Source organism: Phyllobates terribilis, unplaced genomic scaffold (genome assembly GCF_046119375.1).
Source record: "Phyllobates terribilis strain yellow unplaced genomic scaffold, ASM4611937v1 Scaffold_1__5_contigs__length_1240528914, whole genome shotgun sequence".
NCBI classification, from domain to species: domain Eukaryota; kingdom Metazoa; phylum Chordata; class Amphibia; order Anura; family Dendrobatidae; genus Phyllobates; species Phyllobates terribilis.
Genome location: NW_027362761.1, coordinates 152,026,283 through 152,048,289, shown reverse-complemented (window position 1 = coordinate 152,048,289; position 22,007 = coordinate 152,026,283). Strand labels below are relative to the sequence as shown.

At 38.6% G+C, this 22,007-nt stretch overlaps 1 protein-coding gene across 43 annotated transcripts in view; it reads right to left on the bottom strand.

Annotated features, from left to right (window-relative positions):
- PTPRD (protein tyrosine phosphatase receptor type D) overlaps nt 1-22,007 on the bottom strand; it is a 2,806,079-nt gene that overhangs the window by 144,613 nt on the left and 2,639,459 nt on the right. For 22 of the 43 annotated variants that reach the window (XM_073668359.1, XM_073668367.1, XM_073668350.1 and 19 more), the window contains 4 exons: nt 7,029-7,217; nt 5,042-5,059; nt 3,358-3,468; nt 2,269-2,280 (listed from right to left, as the gene is read on the bottom strand). In XM_073668359.1, coding sequence (XP_073524460.1) covers nt 2,269-2,280; nt 3,358-3,468; nt 5,042-5,059; nt 7,029-7,217 — 330 coding nt within the window. The remainder of the gene's footprint in view (nt 1-2,268; nt 2,281-3,357; nt 3,469-5,041; nt 5,060-7,028; nt 7,218-22,007) is intronic. The other 21 variants (XM_073668482.1, XM_073668490.1, XM_073668579.1 and 18 more) reach the window with 3 other exon arrangements.

The window sequence follows — 22,007 nt, the reverse complement described above, 5'->3', positions numbered from 1 at the left end:
AGTGCTGAGTGCCTCCGGTTGTGATTCTATGTGACCAGCCACATTGTCACATCACAGTCCTGGTGCACATCTACAATGTGCTGAAAGTAACCACTCACTTTCAGACTTCAGAGTGAATGCAACCTACTGTACAAATCTTATGGACTAAAAACAGATACCGAAATATGTAGAGCAACTTATCGTCATAGTAAACAAGGCAAAGCCAGTTCGAGTACTGGACTGGGTCATGCATGCAAGCAAATGACTGAGGTCTAGGCAACCATGCTTTGGGATCTTATACAGATAGGTCACATATATAATCATGTATGATTTTTTTTTTCCGTCTGTCTGTCTGTAGATCCTGTATATCTGCACTGAAACAATAAAAGGGGACATATGGGGGTTGTACACAACTAAAGAGTTGGGATTTTGAAATAAGGAGGAGAACACAAGGGGGGAAGTATAAGATTAGGCTGAAGTTGTTAAAATGTCACTATGGCTGTGAGTGTGCTGGAAAGAGGAGTATGGCAGGGGAACATTCAGTTTAGTTACATACAAGTTCTAGGAAAAGCAACAGCTATTCGATTAATAGCAAAGGAGATATCTGATATGTAAATTAGGGGGTCAACTAGGAGGTTAATTGTATTTTCAACAAGCATTTGCAAAATCTACACTAGTAAGCAAAAAGAAACAAACATTCCTGCTTCAACTATTCAACTCTTCCTTTATTACATCACAGTAGATCAATGTGCAATTTAATGCGGCACTTGTTTAAAAAATTGAAAATTGAATTGATTTTAAATTGTTATAATCTGAGTTTGGTGGACATTTCCCATAGTGATCAGCACAAAGAAATACAGATCACGCCATGAAACATCTGAGATCCAGTAGGATAATTGTACTTCTGCAGAATGTTTGATATTAGTCTAAATCTAGGGACAGGAACAGGATAAATTGGGCATTTAGATCCACAATATCTGTCATTTAATGCCATATTGCGTCAAAGGAATTGTCCGGCTTTAGGCTACAAGTCTGCAGTTACTCTATGTGACTGCAGACTTGTGAATCCTCACATCGTGCGCACTGTGAACACAGGCAATCGATTTGCATACTTCCGGTCGCATTCCAACTAGACTCTGTCAGTACACTTGCATTGAGCTAGGCCGCACCCATCTAGTCAGCATGTGACCACATATATGCAAATCACATACTTGCGGTCACATGTCGGCAGTGCACCAGTGAATTCTCACAGCGTGCACTGCGTGCACTGTGAGGATTCACAAGTCTGCAGTCACATAGAGTAACTGCAGACTTGTAGTCTAAAGTCGGACAACCCCATTAATGTCGAAATGTAGTGCAGGAAAATAAGGTGACAACAAAGAAGGATGGAAGCTTTATATAACACCATCAACTGTTATCTAGTCAATAATTAACTTGAAACAGCAGAAGTTCTAGAAACAATATTTTCCCAGTCCCAAAAGACTATAAATTATATTAGATGTAGTTCACTTGTACTTTGTAAAATTAGCTAAATGGGAGCGGTATCTCTCATGAGGACAAAGAATTCAAAATACAGAATTTTGGAGCATATCAGGCATATTTCTACTTTGTTAAGAAATAATAATAAGTGCCAGTGGAACATATCCATGTTACGAATAAATAACTTGTGCCATGTGTTAGGTGGTGTCCACAAAACGCATCAATTATGATTGTGGCAAAAAACGCACCGCAGCCACAACGTGTAGATGTAGCTTTAGTAATGTGATTGTATAAGTGAATAATTGAAGAGGTAATTGTTTAATGGTCTTGTGGAAGGTATGGCAGGCAGGAGTGCAGGGAGAAAGAGCAAGCACGTTATATACGTAGAAGACAAGCAAAAACTACGCATGCAAAGATACAGTTCTAGTATAGCTCGAAATTAGACGTCACAATATAATGCATTCCCATGCCCAACCGATCCAGCCGATATGCCGTTTGCCATCTATTAATCACTATGCATCGCAATAAGTATATGCAGGCATTTAATAAATAAAAGAAGAGTATATCCAAGGTTGCCATGCACTCAAGATCATTGTCACATGCATCACAATTAGATTACAGCAAGCATAAAAAGCCAAACTGGAGCATCAATTGCCAAAACTTTACACTAAACGTAAGAAAAAAAAGTTGTATCAAAAAACTAAACTAAAAAAAAAATCACAATGCAGCTACATTCATTTCATTTGTATTCCTTGTTATTGTTGAATTAATATTTTTGTAAGGTGGGTAAAAAGTAAAAAACACACCAACCTTCTCGCAGCTCTGAGGGATGTAGGGGTTTGATGCAGAACACAATGAAATGAGGAAAGGAGAAAAACAAGGGAAACACAGAGAGAGTAAAAAGGCCATATCAAGGCTTTCAACTGCTTTTTGAACATCTTTTACATGTGACACCTCCCTAATCTTCAATATATACGTTAGCATTTCTCCAGCTTAGAAACAATAGCTAGCCATTTTTTATTTTTTTTTATTTATTTTTTTTAATTTAAGGATTTGTTTCGGCAAGAGACCTCTGTGTTACAGTACTTCAACTTTTTTTTTTAAGACATGAGAAAGTAATAGTTTAAGACTATATTTGTTTTAGCTAGGTATGTTCCTAAAACTGTTAACACTATAGGAATGAGCTGACTGTACAGAATTAAGGGTCAACCTTCATCATCCACAGAAAGGTTAGAATTTCGGGTTTTCGTTTTGTATACTAAGCTACATAAGGAAGATAACACTAGCCATCAGTAAAACCTTAGCCTCAAAATAAAACATACATTTCTATCGTAATTCATCCATTTGTAGGAAAAGAGACTATCTTTGAAGAGAATAGTCAGTTCATTACTGTAGTGGGTGGGATAACATTTACAATTAAGTATGTAAAAATTAATAAAACAAAAATACGAAGAAAGAAGGAGAGTAGTAAAATAAGTGAGATGAATATACAATTATGCTCGTAATGCCGTTTAAGGTTAGAAGGTTATCCACTACAAACGCTAAAGCAACATCAGTATTTGTATCCATCGTGATGCTTTCACTGTCATCTGCAATTCAGGAGAACATCAAACTATAAATTCAGGATTAATAGTACTAAATACCAAGGAGTAGACACTTTAAAAAAAACATAGAGCACCCCCAAAAAAATGCAATGCACCAACTAAATGCCGGAAAAAAAGTTAATGTGTAAAAATACTTACAACCCTCTGGTAATGATCTAAATAGTCTTATACTTTCCACAATTATTGAGTCAGTTGTTGTCCACTTTTTTATTGTGAATACAGAAACTTCGAACATCCTGAAAATAATAGCCCCGGTGCCCACAGAATGTAGACGCCAGGGGTTTGTCATTCCTACCTCTTACATATAGATTTGCCGGAGCCGAATACCGTGTCCCAGCACTGTTGGTTGCAACACACTCATATTTTCCCTGGTCAGCTTCTTCACTCTGCTCAATTTGTAGTGCACCTGTTCAGATATAAAATACACAGCCAAGAAAAAGTCAGATAATGGTCTTTTAGGTGTACATATCCCCAATTTTCCATTAGTAACACAGAAAACCCTGAATAGGGAGGTCCATTCAACGTCGATTCTTGTTAAGCACTACAGATAAAAAGCAACGTAATGGTAAAATAAACATTTCATTTCATTAATTGTTACTATTACATAAGAAAACAAATCACATACACAACAAGCATTTTTTAATTTACGGAAATAAATTTTCAAATTTAATTAAAATGGAAATGAGTGAAACTGCTTCAAGGAAGTATGGCTTTGGAATATAACAAAATATTGTATATTTTGTCATCGTTCAATTTATTATTTTTATATAAATGATCTGAAGTAATCGTTAAAAAGACAAACTGTGACACAGTTTGGAAAGTTTTAAATTTTGGAAAGCCAAAATATTTTACATTTTTGGATAGCCAAATTAAGCAGCTAGAAGAAAAATGCTGCATGGTTCAAAAAGCAAAAAAAAGAAAAAAAAATTTTTGGTTTTCATTAATTTTCCATATCAATAAAAATATAGTTTGATTTCATTCAAGAGACAGATCTTCATTTAAGACATGCAGGCTCTAAAGAAAGACAGGTTGATACAACTTACAAGATAAGAAATGTATGCTGGAAAATAAAGAGCAGTTGAATTAGAAAATAAAATATATAAAACAATGGCTACTGCCAAGACCCGAAGAAGTCAACCAATCACTGCTTGAGGTCCACAGTAGGCCCCTAAGACACCCATCAAAATCCACAGGTGGGATTAGCAGTGTGGTGTCACAAAACCCAAGAAAAAAAAAGAAAAAAACAAGAAGAGTAGTAAGCATTGAGTCAGTATATTGAAAAACATTACTATAAACATATCACTAAAATAGAAAGTTATAAACCTGATGTTTCCAGCGCCTGGAGAACTGATGATCCAAAAAGTCAATGAAGAAATTCAAGAATTTTCAGTAAGAGGGAAAACCATTATAGTATGTGAATTTGCAAGAGGAAAATATGAAGTTTGTCTTAAATTTTGCTACAAGAAAAAAAATTTAAAAAAAGAAGAAAAAATAGAAGAACAGTTACAAGACCAAAACCAAAAACATCTCTGAAACACAAGATCAAAAAGTCGACTCCTGGTTGCCATCTGCATGTCTTCAACTGTTCCCTAGACCAAGTGGAATAGGTCCAGAACATGAACAGCTAAGGAAGAAAAAATGATTTTTTTTCTCTCCAATCAATCGGACAAAAAAAAAAAGAAAAAAAAAGAAGAAGAAGAAAAAGAAGAAAAAAAGAGGGACACATGGAAAGCTGTGACTGGGCTTTGGCCAAGAGACCTTGATATGCTTTCTTTGAAGCATATCACAAACTAAAATTGTTGTGTTAAATAAAATAAATAGATGAATAAGACACATGATCAAAAAGTAAAATAATATAAAAAAATAAAATGTTATTTTTTTAAATGATAAAAAACTGATACAAGTATGATGGAAATACAAAAAGAAAAAGAAAAAAAAATGAATAAGATCATTCTGTGACTCTTAGTTCTTAGTCTTACCTCTTATTGGTGTACCACCTGGGTGGATAATATGAATGCAAATAAGATTAAAAAGAAGAATCATTAGTACCAGAAGAAGGAGGCGTAGGATTTGGAAGAAGAGTTAAATCAGATTTACACGATAGAAAAGGATAACAGGAATAAATTGAATAAAGGTGATGGGTCCTAAGTGCTACTGCACATTATGATAAAGAGCCAAGGACCCAAAATGGCACTGAACTCCGCTAACTAGTACAGACATATCAATAAGGAGGGGGATAGTTATTATAATATGTATCTTTAAAACATTTAAGAGGTTGTTTGTACTATTAATAAGAAGTTTAGGGAGTAATGCTCATCTTGATCTAAGAGCTCTGTGAAGGGCATTTGATGACAAACACTGTGGTACAAGTCAAGGTACAATATCTACTTTAGGATCAGTGACGCTAAAGGACATTTCCTTGAGTATAGGTGTGTACTAGGTTTTCTACAACAACAATCATTTTGTGAGGGTGTGTGCACCACTACGAAGGTCTCGTGACTACACTAGCTGGTAGTAGTAAAATGCATGCCATGCATTTTAGCAGTATTCAGAATACTAGGACTAGTTTAAGAATGGAAACTTGTGGGGGAAAAAGTGCGCTGGAGGTCTAAGCACTTACCAATGGATTCTGTAGATTTAAATACGGAGAGAAGAAAGACAGCATAAATAAAAATGATTATATTCTGTATCTATTGTCACTTTTAAAGATCTATAAATCGTTGAATCAAAATTTTAGACTACGCACTATACACAGGTTTTGCCGACAACAATCAGGTAGGCACTAAACAAGACGGTTAGAACAGCACAGAATGCTTCAGAAAGCCAAGAACCAATAATCTATTTGGTCTGTGCTGATTCTTTTAGGAAAAAAAATATATTTACTGAGAAATGCGTAAAATAAGTTTAAGTATTGTTTTATGTGAAAGTTGCCAGAAAAGTAATAATGGCATTGCCACCTGTTAACCAATAAATACGTTGCCTGTAGGCTGGAATTACACACATCCTTTAGAGGTTTTTTTTTTTTTGCATTTCTTTAAGTTTTTTTCTCAAATACTTTGCTGGTAGAAAATATTAAGTTCTCTACACATTACTGTTTTGGCTTGCTGCATTTATTTAATATTTTGACTCTGGTGGCGCTCTTTTTAAAGATAGCATACCTTGCGTTTTTGAGGATTTGATCCTCAAATTGTAAAAATAATTCATTTGTAACAAATAATATATCAAAAAGTTCACTACTTATGTGACTGAAGAGATATTTTTGGTGCAGTATTATGGCATTTTTTGAATTCATCTGCTAAGGGGGCCTTAGTGGTTTGCAAAGAAAAAGGAATGCCATATACTCAAGAGTCAAAAAGGAACCGGAAAAGTACAATAAAGATGAAAATGGGAATCTCGCAATCAGTATAGTATTCCTTACACTTTACATATCAAATCATAATGGGTTGTTTTTTTTTGCTATATTTTCAGTCAGGGACCAATGGACATGTTTTGTCTTTTTAGTGCATTACTAATTCACCTAACTAATCGAATGAATTTTTGTGGTTTGGATGTTTTAGTATAAGAAAGATAAATTGGTTGACTGATATGTTTATAGGAAATAGCCATCCAGTTTCTGATTTTACTATAATGTCGAAGAAGGGTTGTTGAAATTAAAGTAGAAAGCAAAAAAAAATAAGATATAGGAATGGATCTTTCGAGTTGCGCATTAAAGCGATAAAATAAATGAAAGGTATTGAGGTACAGTCACAGCAGTGGGGAATGAGGAGTAAACACAAGCTGAGGAACACACACACCCGCACACAAGTAGACTTTGGAATAGGCAATGACTACACCGCAGACATGAAAACACGCCAAATTAGACGAGAGAAAGGAAGTAGGAAGAAAAGTCTTTACCTATAATTAAAGCAAAAAATAAAGTGAGAGAGAAAGAAAGAGCTTTTTGGGTTAGTACCTGTGACACCTTACCTGATCGTAGCTGCTTTATGCGTCCATTACTGTTGCTTGTATCAACAGGTAGGTAATCTTTAAACCAAGATATTTCAGGGTCTGGATTTCCACTGGCTGCACATAACATAGTGGCTGTTCGAGTGCGCTCCACCACTTTCAATTGGGGGCCCATGTCAATAGTGGGAAAACCTCGGGGAATCTGATCCTCTGAAAATCATAATAGGATTTAGAAATTAGCATGATTTCTGAATACATAATATTTCTTATTGCTTGGCATATTATATTATGTAGACTATTACAATAATAAACTGTATAATATATAGCTGTATATATACAAAATAAAAGCTTCTTTAATGAATCCTAAAGTGCACATTTTCGTTAATTAGTGTAATTAATGCTACTAGCTTCTATTCCAAGGATGATACAGTGGCAAACGCTGTGTATGCCACTACAACATAATAATATACAATAGTCCAGTCCTCCTTACTTATTGGATATCTTTTGTAACGTCGGCATCCCTGCATGTCTCCGCTCCTCCCTCCCGGCAGGGACGCCGACTTACTCACCTCCCAGGCCGCCTTGCCACTTCTCCTGCTCTGGCTTCTGAACACCATGGCCTGTGCACACCTCGCAGGTTTCCGGGCTGTGTGCTTAGGGCGAACGCTCACTTCTCTTAAAGAGACAGAGCACACACTCCTAATGTGTCCTCAGCCAATAACTGGGAGGCACTTAGTACTTAAGGCACTTCCACCTGTTGGGAGGTGCCTGAGCAACTATTGTGTTTAGTCAGTCTGCAAGCTGCTATCCTGTTGTCAGGTCCTTGTACCCATCCAGTTAATCCTGTGCCAGTACCAGTTCTATGTACCTGTGCCAGCCTAGTCTGAATCCGTACCTCAAGCCTGAAATCGCACCAGTGGTATTTGACCCTGAAACCACTCCGGCGCTGCCTGAACCTGAAACTGCTCCGGCGCTGCCTGAACCTGAAACCCTGTACCGTCCAAACCAGCTTTAATATCTATTTCACCAGAATCTGGTCCCACCTAGGACTCCAGGTCCGTGTCTGCTGTCCTGAGCCTTGGGGTCAGCTGCTGCGGTTACCGCGATCTGTCCTTGAGTGGCACCAGGCATCCACCTGGGTTCAAGTGTAACCACGCTATCAGGGGCTCTAGTGAAAATCCAGGTGGTCGCATAGTTATGCCCCTCCAGGCTCTCCCTGGTCCGAGGTGCAGTGGTCCTCGGCCCACAATCCAAGAGCATGACATTTTTATACAAAACACTTTGAAGTGTGCATGTACAAATTATATAAAAACAACAGATCTGCTACACAATATCATTAATGTAAGTAATCAGTCATAATTTGTCACTTTGGATGTGACAACAGGGCAGAATAGCCGTATTAAACAATGACATCCTTTCTCCAGTATATGTGTATTTGGGCTTAATGTTGCCAATGCATACCCTATATTAGTCATGAAGGTTGTCATTTTCAGGCTACTGCTGGTGATGTTACTCATTTATATCTGCCCATTCCATTCTAAAGCAGTGGGCTGGAAAAGGAGCTATAAGGCATGCAAGCTATATACATAAGTATTTATCTACCAACTAGTACAAGAGACCAGGTAGTCACCAACAAAAAAAAAAATGAAAGAGGACCTGTCACTTGCATAAATAATTGAGTTAAATATCTTATAAAAATACCTGAGCTCCGCTGATTCGCCTGCTCTTTTCCTTTTTGTGCTGCATCGCTCCATTGCAGAGATATTCACATTTGTTGCTTTTGGAGCACAGTATGTGAAATCTCTGCTTGTTGCCCACCTGCGTGTTTCTTCAGAGTCTTCTCTGTGGGCATGCGATTTCACCCCTGCCTCCTAGACGCTGCCAATCACATGTCAGAGGCGTCTGAGATTGCTATATCAGATGCCAAGCTTTAACTGGCAGAGTCTGGGAAGGAGGGGTGATAGAGCATGCCCACAAAGAAGATCCTAAAAAAATCACCCAGTTGGACCACTAGTAGAGATTTCACATACTGCACTCCAAAAGTAACAAATGTTAATACCACAGCAAAGTGCAAAAAGGTAAAGAGTACAGGAATCAGGGGAGCAGAGGTATTTTTTACAAGGTATTTAACTCATTGTTCTGAACCAGTGACAGGTTCTCTTTTATTATTCACAGAAATCCATGGATTAGCATCATACTCCTGATTATTATGAACACCAGTAAAGTTCTGCGAAGTTTGTTATACGCTAAGACTCTGTTCATAGGTCCATTTATCCTTGCCGTTTGTCTGCTCCTTGTAAAATAGACAAAATAGAAAAAAATAAAAAAATAAAAGGAATTAGCAACCTGTGCATTCCTGTGTCAGAGCTTGTCAGCTTTCCGATTGTTATTTATTTTCTGAATGGAAAAACAAAATCTCGCATTTACAACATTTTCTTCCATAACAGTGTCCAGATGGACACTGTATAAATCAATGGTGCCCCCCATACTGATGTTTGACACAGTATCACACAAGAGGCTAATTCTGTTTATCTGTTCTCAAAATGATTGAATCTTTTGAAATTCCAATTTGCCAGGTCCTGAGAATTTTTCTAAATAATTTGATTCGCATCTACACCATTATTCCTGATAAGATGTGTATAACGCTCTGAGGTCTCCTAGGCTTGTATCAAACCCCTTTTAATCTCTTTAATGCACAGCCTCAGTAATGAGAATGCTAGCTCACCTTAGAAACGGATGGTAACCTCTTAGTAACCAACAGCCCATTTAATACACAGTACACTGACAGATTTTACGCTTTTTTTTTTTAAATAAAAAAAAAATGGTCTAAAAATTATCTCTCTTAGTGATTTGTTATCAGGTAGAACATTTTGTACCTGTGCCTTGGTATTAAGGCTGTGTGCCCACTATGAGTTTTTCAAGCGTTTTTGCCGCGGAATTTCCGCAGCGAAAACGCTTAAAAAACGCTTGGTAATACGTGCCCCATGCTCCCCAATGATAATCCGCACGTGCTATGTCCACGCAGCATGTCCATTAATTTTGCGGACACGCAGCGTAATTGCCGCCATTGACTTGCATTGAAACGCATAATATCCGCTTGAACACATTTGCACATACGGATATTATGCGATTCTATGTGGGGATGGTACCCGGGTTTGGAGAAGAGGAGACTCTGATCCGGACCCGGGTACCATAGAAACTGTTAAAAAAAGAATTTAAAATAAAAAATAAAGATTATACTTACCTTCCGATGGCCCCCGGTGTTTTCTCCGCTCCGTCGCGGTGGTGTGAAAGGACCTGCCATGACGTAATTTAATCATGTGACAGGTCACGCGACCGCTGGCATCAGCGGTCGCGTGACCTGTCACATAACTAAATGACGTCATGGCAGGTCCTTTCACACCACCGCGAAAGAGCGGAGAAAACACCGGGGGCCATCGGAAGGTAAGTATAATCTTTATTTTTTACCATTTTTATTCTTTTTTTTAACTATTAACTTGGTCACACTATATAAATCCATGCCGGTTGCATGGATTTATATAGTGTGACCAAATTGTCAAGCACTTTTCCAAGTGATGCTAAAATCACTTTGAAAAGTGCTTGATAACCCGCATGCAGAAATGCAAGTGAAGAACGCTTGACAAACGCTTCTGCCTGGCAGGAAAAAATCATGTAAAATCCGCATGCGTTTTTCCTGCCAGGGAGATGCGGAAAAAATGTGCAGCATTTCTGCATCATGGGCACTTAGCCTAAGGCTATGTGCCCACGTTGCATTTATGAAGCAGAAAATTTCTGCTGCATAAATGCAAGTCCTCTCCCGGAAAAACGCATGCGGAATTCCGCACGCGTTTATCGCGCATTTTTCGCGCGTTTATCACGCGTTTTCCACATGCGGAATTGCCTTGCGTTTTTTATGCATTGGACAAAGGCAATTCCGCTTGCGGAAACGCAAAATTAAATGACATGCTGCGGATTTTTGAACGCGGCATAAACGCTGCGGAAAAATCCGCAGCATGTGCATAGAACTTGCGGAATCCCATTGGGGACCATGGGGTGCGGATATACATGCGTTTTTCAAGCGTTTACGCTGCGGAAATTCCGCAGCATATACGCTTGAAAAATGCTACGTGGGCACACAGCCTAAGACTCTCAGTTTTTGTGTGTACCATGACCTGCTCAGTATCTGTATGCGGTTCTCCAGGACCTCTGTTACCTGTCTGCGCTCTCCAGGACCTCTGCTACCTGTTTGCGGCCTCCAGACCCTCTGCTACCTTTTCTTGGACTCCTGTCTGTCTGCAGTCTCTCATACCTTTGCTTCCTGTGTGCCTCAACTCCTTGCTGCACCGACGCCTGTGGCCCGTGTGCCCACCTGGACCTTGGGCATTGAGGATTCACCTCACCCAGTGAGTCTAACACATGCATTCCATAATGCCCTCAGATTCCTTCCTACTAATATACTCGCCGGAGGCAAAGAAGGCAAACTGTGACCTGGATTTGGTAATACTACTACCCAGTTGTTTTTTTTAACACTACTCCGTCCATTGCCACTTTTTCTTTTACCGCACATTTTGTACAACAATGCCACAATGTTATTAACTTTTTCCAATCTTTTCAACCCAATTAATCAACCCATGCCAAAAAGGACGTAACAGAAAATGCTAGGTAGTTAAGTATATTTACAGGAACCAAAATATGGCAACAAGCCGCAATATAGGTATGACATCTACGATTGTCAAATTGAAATAGTAAAACATGTGTAAAATAGACATAAACATTTAAATGTGTACATTTTTATTCTAATCTTTCAACAGAATTCAACCCCTTCCCAAAAATGACAACACTAGAAAGGTACATGACCAAAGAGCCAGGATCTGCAATAAGGTGCTGATTTGCAATGTAAAATTTGACTAGTAGAATATATGAGAAAAAAAAATCAGTTTGCAACACAAACTTTGTGAGGTGGACAGCTGCAATTATATGTCTAGATTTTAGGGTATATTCTTTTGTATTTTAAAAAAAAAGTTGTTCCCCCCATTCCCAAAAATGATTGCCTATGAAATGCAAAAAAACCTCAGTACAGTCACTGGTTTCAAGAAGTCTCTGGCTGACACTGATTTCAGGGTTTTTTTTTCAGTGAAAGCTATTGTGCTGTCTTGCTTCTGCTTTCTAGTGCATTATGAATGAGAAAAAAATGTGTAATTCTATTTTAAATGTAGCAGTACAGATGGCAACTATCATCATTGATCAATCAATCTGAAACTGCTACTGGCACTTCTCCTATCTTTCTCTCTCCCTATCTATTGAATCTCTATACTATTCCGAGATTTCCTCTCTCATCTTCAGTGATGTTATTATACAATGTCAGTAAATTTTTAAGGCTTCTTCATCCTATCACATCTCTATTACTTAGCTGTTACCTCTTCGCACTATCCTAGATCTAAATCTAAATTTGCTCTTGCATTCCCTGCCTACGATTCTATATAAGCTGTGACAATCCCCACTGATTGGCTGCGTTATACCATGTGATAAGGCATTATGGAGAAGCCCGCACAGTCTCATCTGATGTCAGCCTTCTCTGACTGATGCAATCTTCTGCTAAACGGAAAAAAGGCAGCGGGCATTTTTTTTGTCAGTCCCATCACCAGTTGATCAAATTTAGAGGGACCTGTGAATTTGATAAATTTCAACTTAAATTTAATTTGCAGCAAAATGATTTGATCCTTTCTAATCTGTTCCATATGTCTGTTCCATGTGGAAAAGATAAACGGACATGTTAACAGAGACTTAGGCCCTGATTCATGAAAGTGGTTTTGCCAGAATTTTGGCTAAAAATTGTATTGAAAAGCTGCAAAATTTTGGAGCATCAAAATTGTGCAAAAATGTTGTGGCATTTTTATGTTAGTTTCTACCAGCTACGCCAAAGCTTGGTGGAGCTGGGGTGTGCCAGGTGCACAGAGGCGCGCGCCGCACGTCAGACACTCATGATTCACGAAGAGGCGTGAACCTCTTTATGAATCAGAAGCGTCTGACTCCACCACGCGCCCTCATCAACACTGGCGATTCTCTTTGTGACTTCATTTATACAGAAATGTAGGTTTACATGTGAATACATTTGGGGGGTGCTATACTCTTTAAACTTGGTAATACTAAGCATCTGTTTGCTCAGGATACACTGAACTAAAGCAATAAATGCACTGTTACTTACACAAATGGATTTACAACACAAATACGCAATAATTTATGGAAAGAAATTCCAATAGTTATTTTATTTAAAAAGGTAATTAAATTCCATCCATCCTCTTATGCACAGATAATCTTTGTAAATAGTATTCATTAATTTTTCATGAGAAACATCACAATATAGCAGATTTAAATAGCCGTAGCTGCTTCTGCTTGACAGTTGTGGCGTATTTCCAATGCGGCTGTCAGGTATTTGGCAATAAATCCCAGAATTCAACATAAAAAGAACAGGAGAACAATACAATTTGTAACTGGGATGATTATCTCATAAAATAGAATTTTTTTTGTATCTCTGTAGGCATTGCATTACAAAATTATAAACAACTTTGCCTTGAAATGTAAGGAGCTCAAAATTGTAAAAAAGAAAGTAGAGAAAATAGAAGTTTATTTATTTTTTTCAAAAATATGACAAGTGCTAAATGTCCTGTGTTAAAAAACATGGCTGCATTTTTCTGGGAACATTACTACCCCTTTAATATTGAGAATCACTTTGTCCAAGCTATAATGACGCCAAGTTAAATGAAATAGTACTACATTGTCTAGTTAAGCAGCAAATAATGAAAACCTTTTGAGTGTGCAGCATTTGCACACACACACATTAAAGTTGGGGAAAACCCACTGATTTCTGGCTGACCATTTAAAGGGAATCTGTCAGCAGGTTTTTGCCATGTAATCTGAAGCCAGCAGGAGATAGGGGCTGAAACACTGAATTCAGTTATGTGTCATTTATTAAGCTGTGAGATATTGTTTACTTACAATGAAGGTTTTATCATTAGGACCTTATCACCGTTAGGTCTGATGCTCACTGCCAGTTCGACTCTGCCCCCTCCTGTGATAAGCAGCTCACTGTCTATAGACTATATCTATATAGAGCCTGGTGGGCTTTGCTTCATGCTAAATCTAAGAACTCTGATTGTGTCACAACTGCTGAACCCAGTAAACTAAGTGATACATCGTTGGATTCAGGGTCTCTTTCCCTACATTATGCAGCACTCAGATGAGAAAGCAAGAACCTGGTGACAGATTCTCTTTAATGAGTATGGAGGCATAAGGACTCTTCCACAGCAGATGAGGAAAGAAGGATTGGGCATGTGAATTTAAATGGCTAGCTCTTTTGTTCTCAAGGCAAATATGCTGCCCTATGGAGGAATAGTTGTGGGCTGTATTAGCTTCTGTTGAACAGCTATTGAAAGTGTGGGGCCATGAAACAGTTAATATTTAAAAATATGCCATTCTCTTTCAAGTAATCAAATTACTTTTTGGCTAACGCCTGTTTAGGGGATAACTGTGACCTCTACCATGGAGCCAAAAAAGTAGCAAGAACAATTGTTTCTATTGCCTAAGACTAAAAGTATAATAAAAAAGTAACACTAAGCAGAATTTATGGTACATGGAAGATTTCTTACATTCTGTTCTTATACTGATGGTGAATTCGACTTTTCAATATTCCACAGATAATTTAGTACATACAGAATATTATAAAATGCAATTCTGAAGACTTCAAGAGATATTTCACCATGCACTTATATGCTATTGTCTTTTCCAAGAAAGCTCTGCAAATGCTGGATATCTCTCTATAAACCCTACTATTATCCTTAGTAGTAGGTTCCATTGGAGAGATGCAAAGGAAAAACACTATAATTTAGAGTATTACCCTGCCTGTCACTGAGATTACACCATCTTAGCTATCTGAAGTATAGGCCAATGTTATTATAAACTAGACTTGATCAATACATTCTGAAGAAGAAAATAACAGCAGTGCGCAATGCGTGCGGATACCAATGAAGGCTCCTTGATTACTGTCATATCTGTATGCCGCAGCGGTAAAATATAGACTAAGGCAGATATTATGTGGGTTTCCAGCAGCTGTAACTGAGGCTTCATAAAAGCCATATCAAGAATAGTCAACTTACTATGAAACACTTGTGTATGCCATCATAGGTCAGTTTCATGATACAGTCTGTGTACAGCAAGAAACTGATCTACGGTATTGGTGATCTCTCCTTGGGTGGGTTTTCGATTGGTTAGGGTCCGACATGCAGCACCCCACTCATCAGCCAATATGTGCAGATGAACCACTTTCAGACATCCAAAATTTATAGTCTAAGTATGTTAGGACAGTCCTGGGCATGTACCGTATGAGGTTGCTGAGGTTAGGTCAGGAGATCCGCGACTCTATACTTGGACTTTAATATCATTCATTTGAATCTGACCTTAATTTCCTATTCTAGGGGAATTTTTAAGGAAATGGAGCATGTCCTCAACATTATCACCTAGCAATTGAACATTGAATCTTTAGTTTCCCCCGCTGAAGGTAAATCCACCATTTATTTACTTAAAGGGGTTGTCCGATACCTATAATGCCCTTTATAAATATCTATCTTTAAAGGGGTTGTCCAGGTTTGGCATGAAAAAAATGCAGTGATATTGAGAAAAGCTCCTCTCATCTAGTGTAAATGGGGCCAGGAGCATGGATATTGCATACTTGTGGTCACATGACCACCCAGAATCTTGACAGCGTGCGTAATGTGAGGTGCGACGATTCATAAATCTACATTCAGATATAGCGACTACAGACTTTCGTGGCAAATCTGGACAAACTTTTTAAGCCCTAACCACTTTCGTGATTTACTTTATTATAAAATTTCCTACCAATCACCTTATTCTACTGATCCTTAGATTTGTTTTTTTTTACTTTACTTACTGTGACATTTCTTTGAGGGGAGTATCAAATGGGACATCTCAGAAGGATAGTGCTGCAGTAACTTCTCTGCAGCTTCTATCACTTTCCCGGATGATGGAGATGTGAGAGCGTTTTCAGTGCCCACAGTCAAAGTCACTGCTTCTGACAATGGCCACCTTTTTTCCCTGAAATGAGACATTATCAGGGGGTAGTGATAGAAACAGGGTAAGTGACAGCAGTGCTGCTTCACAGTGTCCATAACAGCCCTCAAAGGAAAAGTCATCAAGGGGCGGTGCTGTTGTCACTCACCCTGCTTCTATTACTGCCCCATGATGATGATTTGCTTGAGGGCAGTGACAGAAGCTGTGAGGTGGAGCAGCTGTCACTCACCCTGCTTATATCACTGTCCCCTGATGATGTCTGGATTCAGGGAAAATGGCAGCTGTGTCAGCAGCAGGGACTAAGGTGGGGATGACCGAAGATGCAGGCAGCGATGACTGAAGCTGCAGTCACTTCTTCATCACCAATACTGAAACAAGACATCATGGGGAATGTCCTGTTTAAAGGGGATGGAGAAGCTACAGTGAGGTGACAGCAGGGTCTTCCTCCAGTGACATCCCATTTGGTATCAAAGTGTTAATTTGCTTAATAAATGCTAAATTAAGCCACTTCCTAAAGAGTCGTCATGAGTCGTTGTTTCATTTTGTTGCTGTATAGTGCCCTTCATTTAGTTTTCAATTCTGCAAAAGCTCTGCTTCTGTCTCCTCTATTCTCCTCCTATCTTCTCTCAGTGTTAGAGATAACAGCAGGAGGAGAGAGTGGGTTGTACACGGATAATCAGAAAGGAGAGGGAGAAATAAATCTATGCTTTTATGGAAGTTGTAGAAAACTGTAGATATGGAAGAAAGCGCATGAAGAGAAAATCACTACAGGAATGAAGCTGTGCTGATTCATGAAAGCAAGTGATGACATCAGCATCCTGAACGTACAGACCTCACATCCAGCATGAATTGCAGGAGGGGTCACATCTTTTAGAAAAACGCCTGAAACTAGGAGCAGGTTACAAACTGCATATTAGAAGTCTGAAAATGAATAAAGAAACGAAGAGTGCAGATTCTAACGTAGTCAAGCTTGTTAACTAAAGGTAACCAGTAAGATATGTAAAAATATATTAAAGATGTTCATAGCCTTGACATTCTTACAAGTTTCTAGGACATGGGGATTTCTTTTCTATAGTCTAGAATGGCTTCTCCACTACATCATCTGAAAGCCGCAGCAACACTGGAACATGAGACTCACTACAGAACATGTAATGTACATATCCGTTCCACAGCATTATTATAAGTCCTTTACGAAAGCATAATACTATGAGCTAAGAAAACCTGGTCCTAATGATGCCGGGTATTATTTCTTGCATTGTCTATTCAGAGAGCAATCATGCACTGTATCACGGATACCAGTCCTCCACTGCACGCCAAAGCGCTGATGTCATCCTTTCATTCTCTCGCTTTTTGTTATACACACACAATCCAAGTTCAGAAGAACCTGCTAACAATCTAAAGTCTGTGTCTACACTTGGCACATCACCGGAAAACGGCAAATGTTGAAAAAAAGCTTTTAGCTTGCCGTGACAGACAGAAATAGCTTGCAGCCTACAAGACCAAGTCAGATTGTGTTTCCCAGTTGAATAATACTAATCGTCAGTTCTCATGGCAAGTTCGGCAATCAGTTGCTTTTGGCAATGGTTCAATATTGCAATGTTGTGCAACTGTTCATTATTTCATCTCTGTAAATTAAAGGGTTGCAAGACATAGTTACTGCTTCACATTAACTAAAATGTATTAATTGCATGACTATAAGAGCTTGGCAAAGTTAGCATAGCAATTTGAAAAGCCTTCCTGGTAATGTGTGTAAGAATCTGCCATTTTACAGGATACAGTATTTACTAGTGACCATATACAGAATATCTGAATGCACATATAATAATAATAGAAGAGAAAACAAATAAAAATACAGACTTATGTTGACATAAAAACTGGTTTTGCTGCAGTTCATTGTGCCTGACGGTACATTTACTATCGGTTTCCTGCTGTTTTAATGGGAATATGAATGCTGCAGTGTAAAGCAGTGTATACACTGTAAAAGGGACCACACTGCCACCTGTAGCCGGTTAATGGGTAGCAGGTAAGATTAAAGCAATCTGAAATCGGTCTACTATATGTTGAAGTAAGAAATCTACCGATTTATGTATTTACTATAAGATAATCTGAATATTTTAAGCTATAATTTGTTTACTATACAACACCACTAAAAACCACCAAGAACATTTCCTCTAGGTCTAATTGTAAATCTACATACTTGTCTATAATTTTATTTTCTAAATAGGTTTAAAGTTCTGTGTTGATCCATTTCCTAATAGACCTTTTAGGGATTGGAACTCATTTATACAATTGTGTCTTCCTGCAACCACCACTAGAGGGAGCTTAGGAGCTTACTGCATACTGATGTTATTAAAGGGAATCGGTAAGCGGGTTTTTGCTATGGTATCTAAGAACAGTATGATGTAGGGGCAGAGACCCTGATTCCAGTGATGTGTCACTTACTGGACTGCCTGGTGTAGTTTTGATAGAATCTCTGTTTTCTCTGCTGTATGTGTCGCATAGCTGTATATAACCCCGCCCATACCCCTTATTGACAGCTTTGCTTCCTGTGTACACTGTGCATTGTCAACAAGCTGTGAATCAGTGGTGTGGGGTTACACAGATTAACTGTACTGGCTTGCACACTAATCTGTAGTGATAATCTACTGCTGATAAAACGCTGATTATATTGAAATTATAGCACACAGCCCAGTAACTGACATATCCATGGAACTAGGCTTTCAGCCCCAACATTATGTTGCTCTCATTTTAATTACAAAAAAATACTCACAGATACAAAAGTGGGCAGTTTTTGATCTTACTTAAAGTGGTTTTCCCACAAACAAAAGTTTATTTTAATCTATAGATCTTGGAATAACAATAAGTTCCACAATTGGATGTGTTTAAAAAAAATGTTCCTGTGCTGAGATAATCTTAGAAATGTGCCCCTGCTGTGTACTATGTAATGGCTGTGTCTGACCGTACAGGAACAAGGTCTGATCATACCACATCTCCTGGACAGGGGAGGAAGCAAAAGAGTATACAGACATTACAGCAGGGGATCACAGCTGATTCTTTCTTTGAGGTAGAACATTGTTTAATAACAGGCAGGGAAAGGTTTTACCTCACAAAAAGAATCAGCTGGGGCACATTTATAAGATTATCTCAGCACAGGAGCATTTTATTAAAACACATCCAATTGTGGAACTTATTATTATTCCAAGATCTATTGATTAAAATGTACTTTTGTATGTGGGAAAACCCCTTTAATTCTCACTGCTCCCATGAGTATTACTTATGCTTGATATACAGTATATACAGTACAGACCAAAAGTTTGGACACACCTTCTCATTTAAAGATTTTTCTGTATTTTCATGACTTTGAAAATTGTACATTCACACTGAAGGCATCAGAACTATGAATTAACACATGTGGAATTATATACTTAACAAAAAAGTGTGAAACAACTGAAAACATGTCTTATATTCTAGGTTCTTCAAAGTAGCCACCTTTTGCTTTGATGACTGCTTTGTACACTTTTGGCATTCCCTTGATGAGCTTCAAGAGGTAGTCACCGGAAATGGTCTTCCAACAATCTTGAAGGAGTTCCCAGAGATGCTTAGCACTTGTTGGCCCTTTTGCCTTCACTCTGCGGTCCAGCTCACCCCAAACCATCTCGATTGGGTTCAGGTCTGGTGACTGTGGAGGCCAGGTCATCTGGCGTAGCACCCCATCACTCTCCTTCTTGGTCACATAGCCCTTACACAGCCTGGAGGTGTGTTTGGGGTCATTGTCCTGTTGAAAAATAAATGATGGTCCAACTAAACACAAACCGGATGGAATAGCATGCCACTGCAAGATGCTGTGGTAGCCATGCTGGTTCAGTATGCCTTCAATTTTGAATAAATCCCCAACAGTGTCACCAGCAAAGCACCTCCACACCATCACACCTCCTCCTCCATGCTTCACGGTGGGAACCAGGCATGTAGAGTCCATCCGTTCACCTTTTCTGCGACGCACAAAGACACGGTGGTTGGAACCAAAGATCTCAAATTTGGACTCATCAGACCAAAGCACAGATTTCCACTGGTCTAATGTCCATTCCTTGTGTTCTTTAGCCCAAACAAGTCTCTTCTGCTTGTCGCCTGTACTTAGCAGTGGTTTCCTAGCAGCTATTTTACCATGAAGGCCTGCTGCACAAAGTCTCCTCTTAACAGTTGTTGAAGAGATGTGTCTGCTGCTAGAACTCTGTGTGGCATTGACCTGGTCTCTAATCTGAGCTGCTGTTAACCTGCGATTTCTGAGGCTGGTGACTCGGATAAACTTATCCTCAGAAGCAGAGGTGACTCTTGGTCTTCCTTTCCTGGGGCGGTCCTCATGTGAGACAGTTTCTTTGTAGCGCTTGATGGTTTTTTCAACTGCACTTGGAGACACTTTCAAAGTTTGCCCAATTTTTCGAACTGACTGACCTTCATTTCTTAAAGTAATGATGGCCACTCGTTTTTCTTTACTTAGCTGCTTTTTTCTTGCCATAATACAAATTCTAACAGTCTATTCAGTAGGACAATCAGCTGTGTATCCACCTGACTTCTGCACAACGCAACTGATGGTCCCAACCCTATTTATAAGGCAAGAAATCCCACTTGTTAAACCTGACAGGGCACACCTGTGAAGTGAAAACCATTTCCGGTGACTACCTCGTGAAGCTCATCGAGAGAATGCCAAGAGTGTGCAAAGCAGTCATCAAAGCAAAAGGTGGCTACTTTGAAGAACCTAGAATATAAGACATATTTTCAGTTGTTTCACACTTTTTTGTTAAGTATATAATTCCACGTGTTAATTCATAGTTTTGATGCCTTCAGTGTGAATGTACAATTTTTATAGTCATGAAAATACAGAAAAATCTATAAATGAGAAGGTGTGTCCAAATTTTGGTCTGTACTGTATATATATATATATATATATATATATATATATATACATATATATACATATATATATTGTAGGGGTTTGGTACTCACTCAGCTGTGGTTCAGGTAGGAACAGGAAACGTTTTCATAAAAATGTTCAGACAGGTTTATTCAGACTTCATAAACTGCTTAGCACAGGCAAACACAAAGACAGCCTTTTAAGGCGCAAAGGGAAAACACACAGCAAAATGTCCATGCAATGGCGCTATTGAAAGGTTAAATAATTTTCAATTACAAAAATACAAAAAAAAAAAATAACCAGGACAATATCAGCATCAATATATCATAGAATATAAGTATAACGTCAACTAACTTGGCCTCCATTTTAATTCCAACAAACCACGCCCCGGGGTGGGGATATGTGAGCAGCCACTCCCATCCATCTCTTATGACTGCTCTTAAAAAGCCGCCCTGATACGCCCTATTAACCTTCTCAGCACTATACGTGCTGGAGCATACTTTTCCAGTTTCGCATAACCGAAGCTACCAACCTTGGTGATACATATCTCCCGTTAAGGACTTGTCTGGTGGTCATCTTACTATATATATATATGTACCATAATAATAGTACAGTACTGCAAACACTTATCCTATCCAAACACCTATCCTAACACAGTACCCTACATAATTATCAATAAACATAGGTACAGTAAAATATTGTGCAGTACAGTACGTTTAATAATGAAATACTGTACTGTAGTGCTGTAACAGTAATAAACAGTGTACAGTACTATAATAAACAAAGATAACAATTCCAAAGAGAGAACAGGCTTACTTATTGGGAGGAAGCTGCAGAAGGTGCTGGAGATACTGGGGCAGCTGAGTCAAGAGTGGCAGCTGAGTCAAGAGGGGCAGCTGAGGTAGAGGGCACAGTATCTGTTGCAGGCCGTTCTACCTTCTTGAAGTACTGCTGCAGGTTAGTTTGGAAGGAGACCATCTTCTTCTCCTCCAAGATCTCCTTGTAAC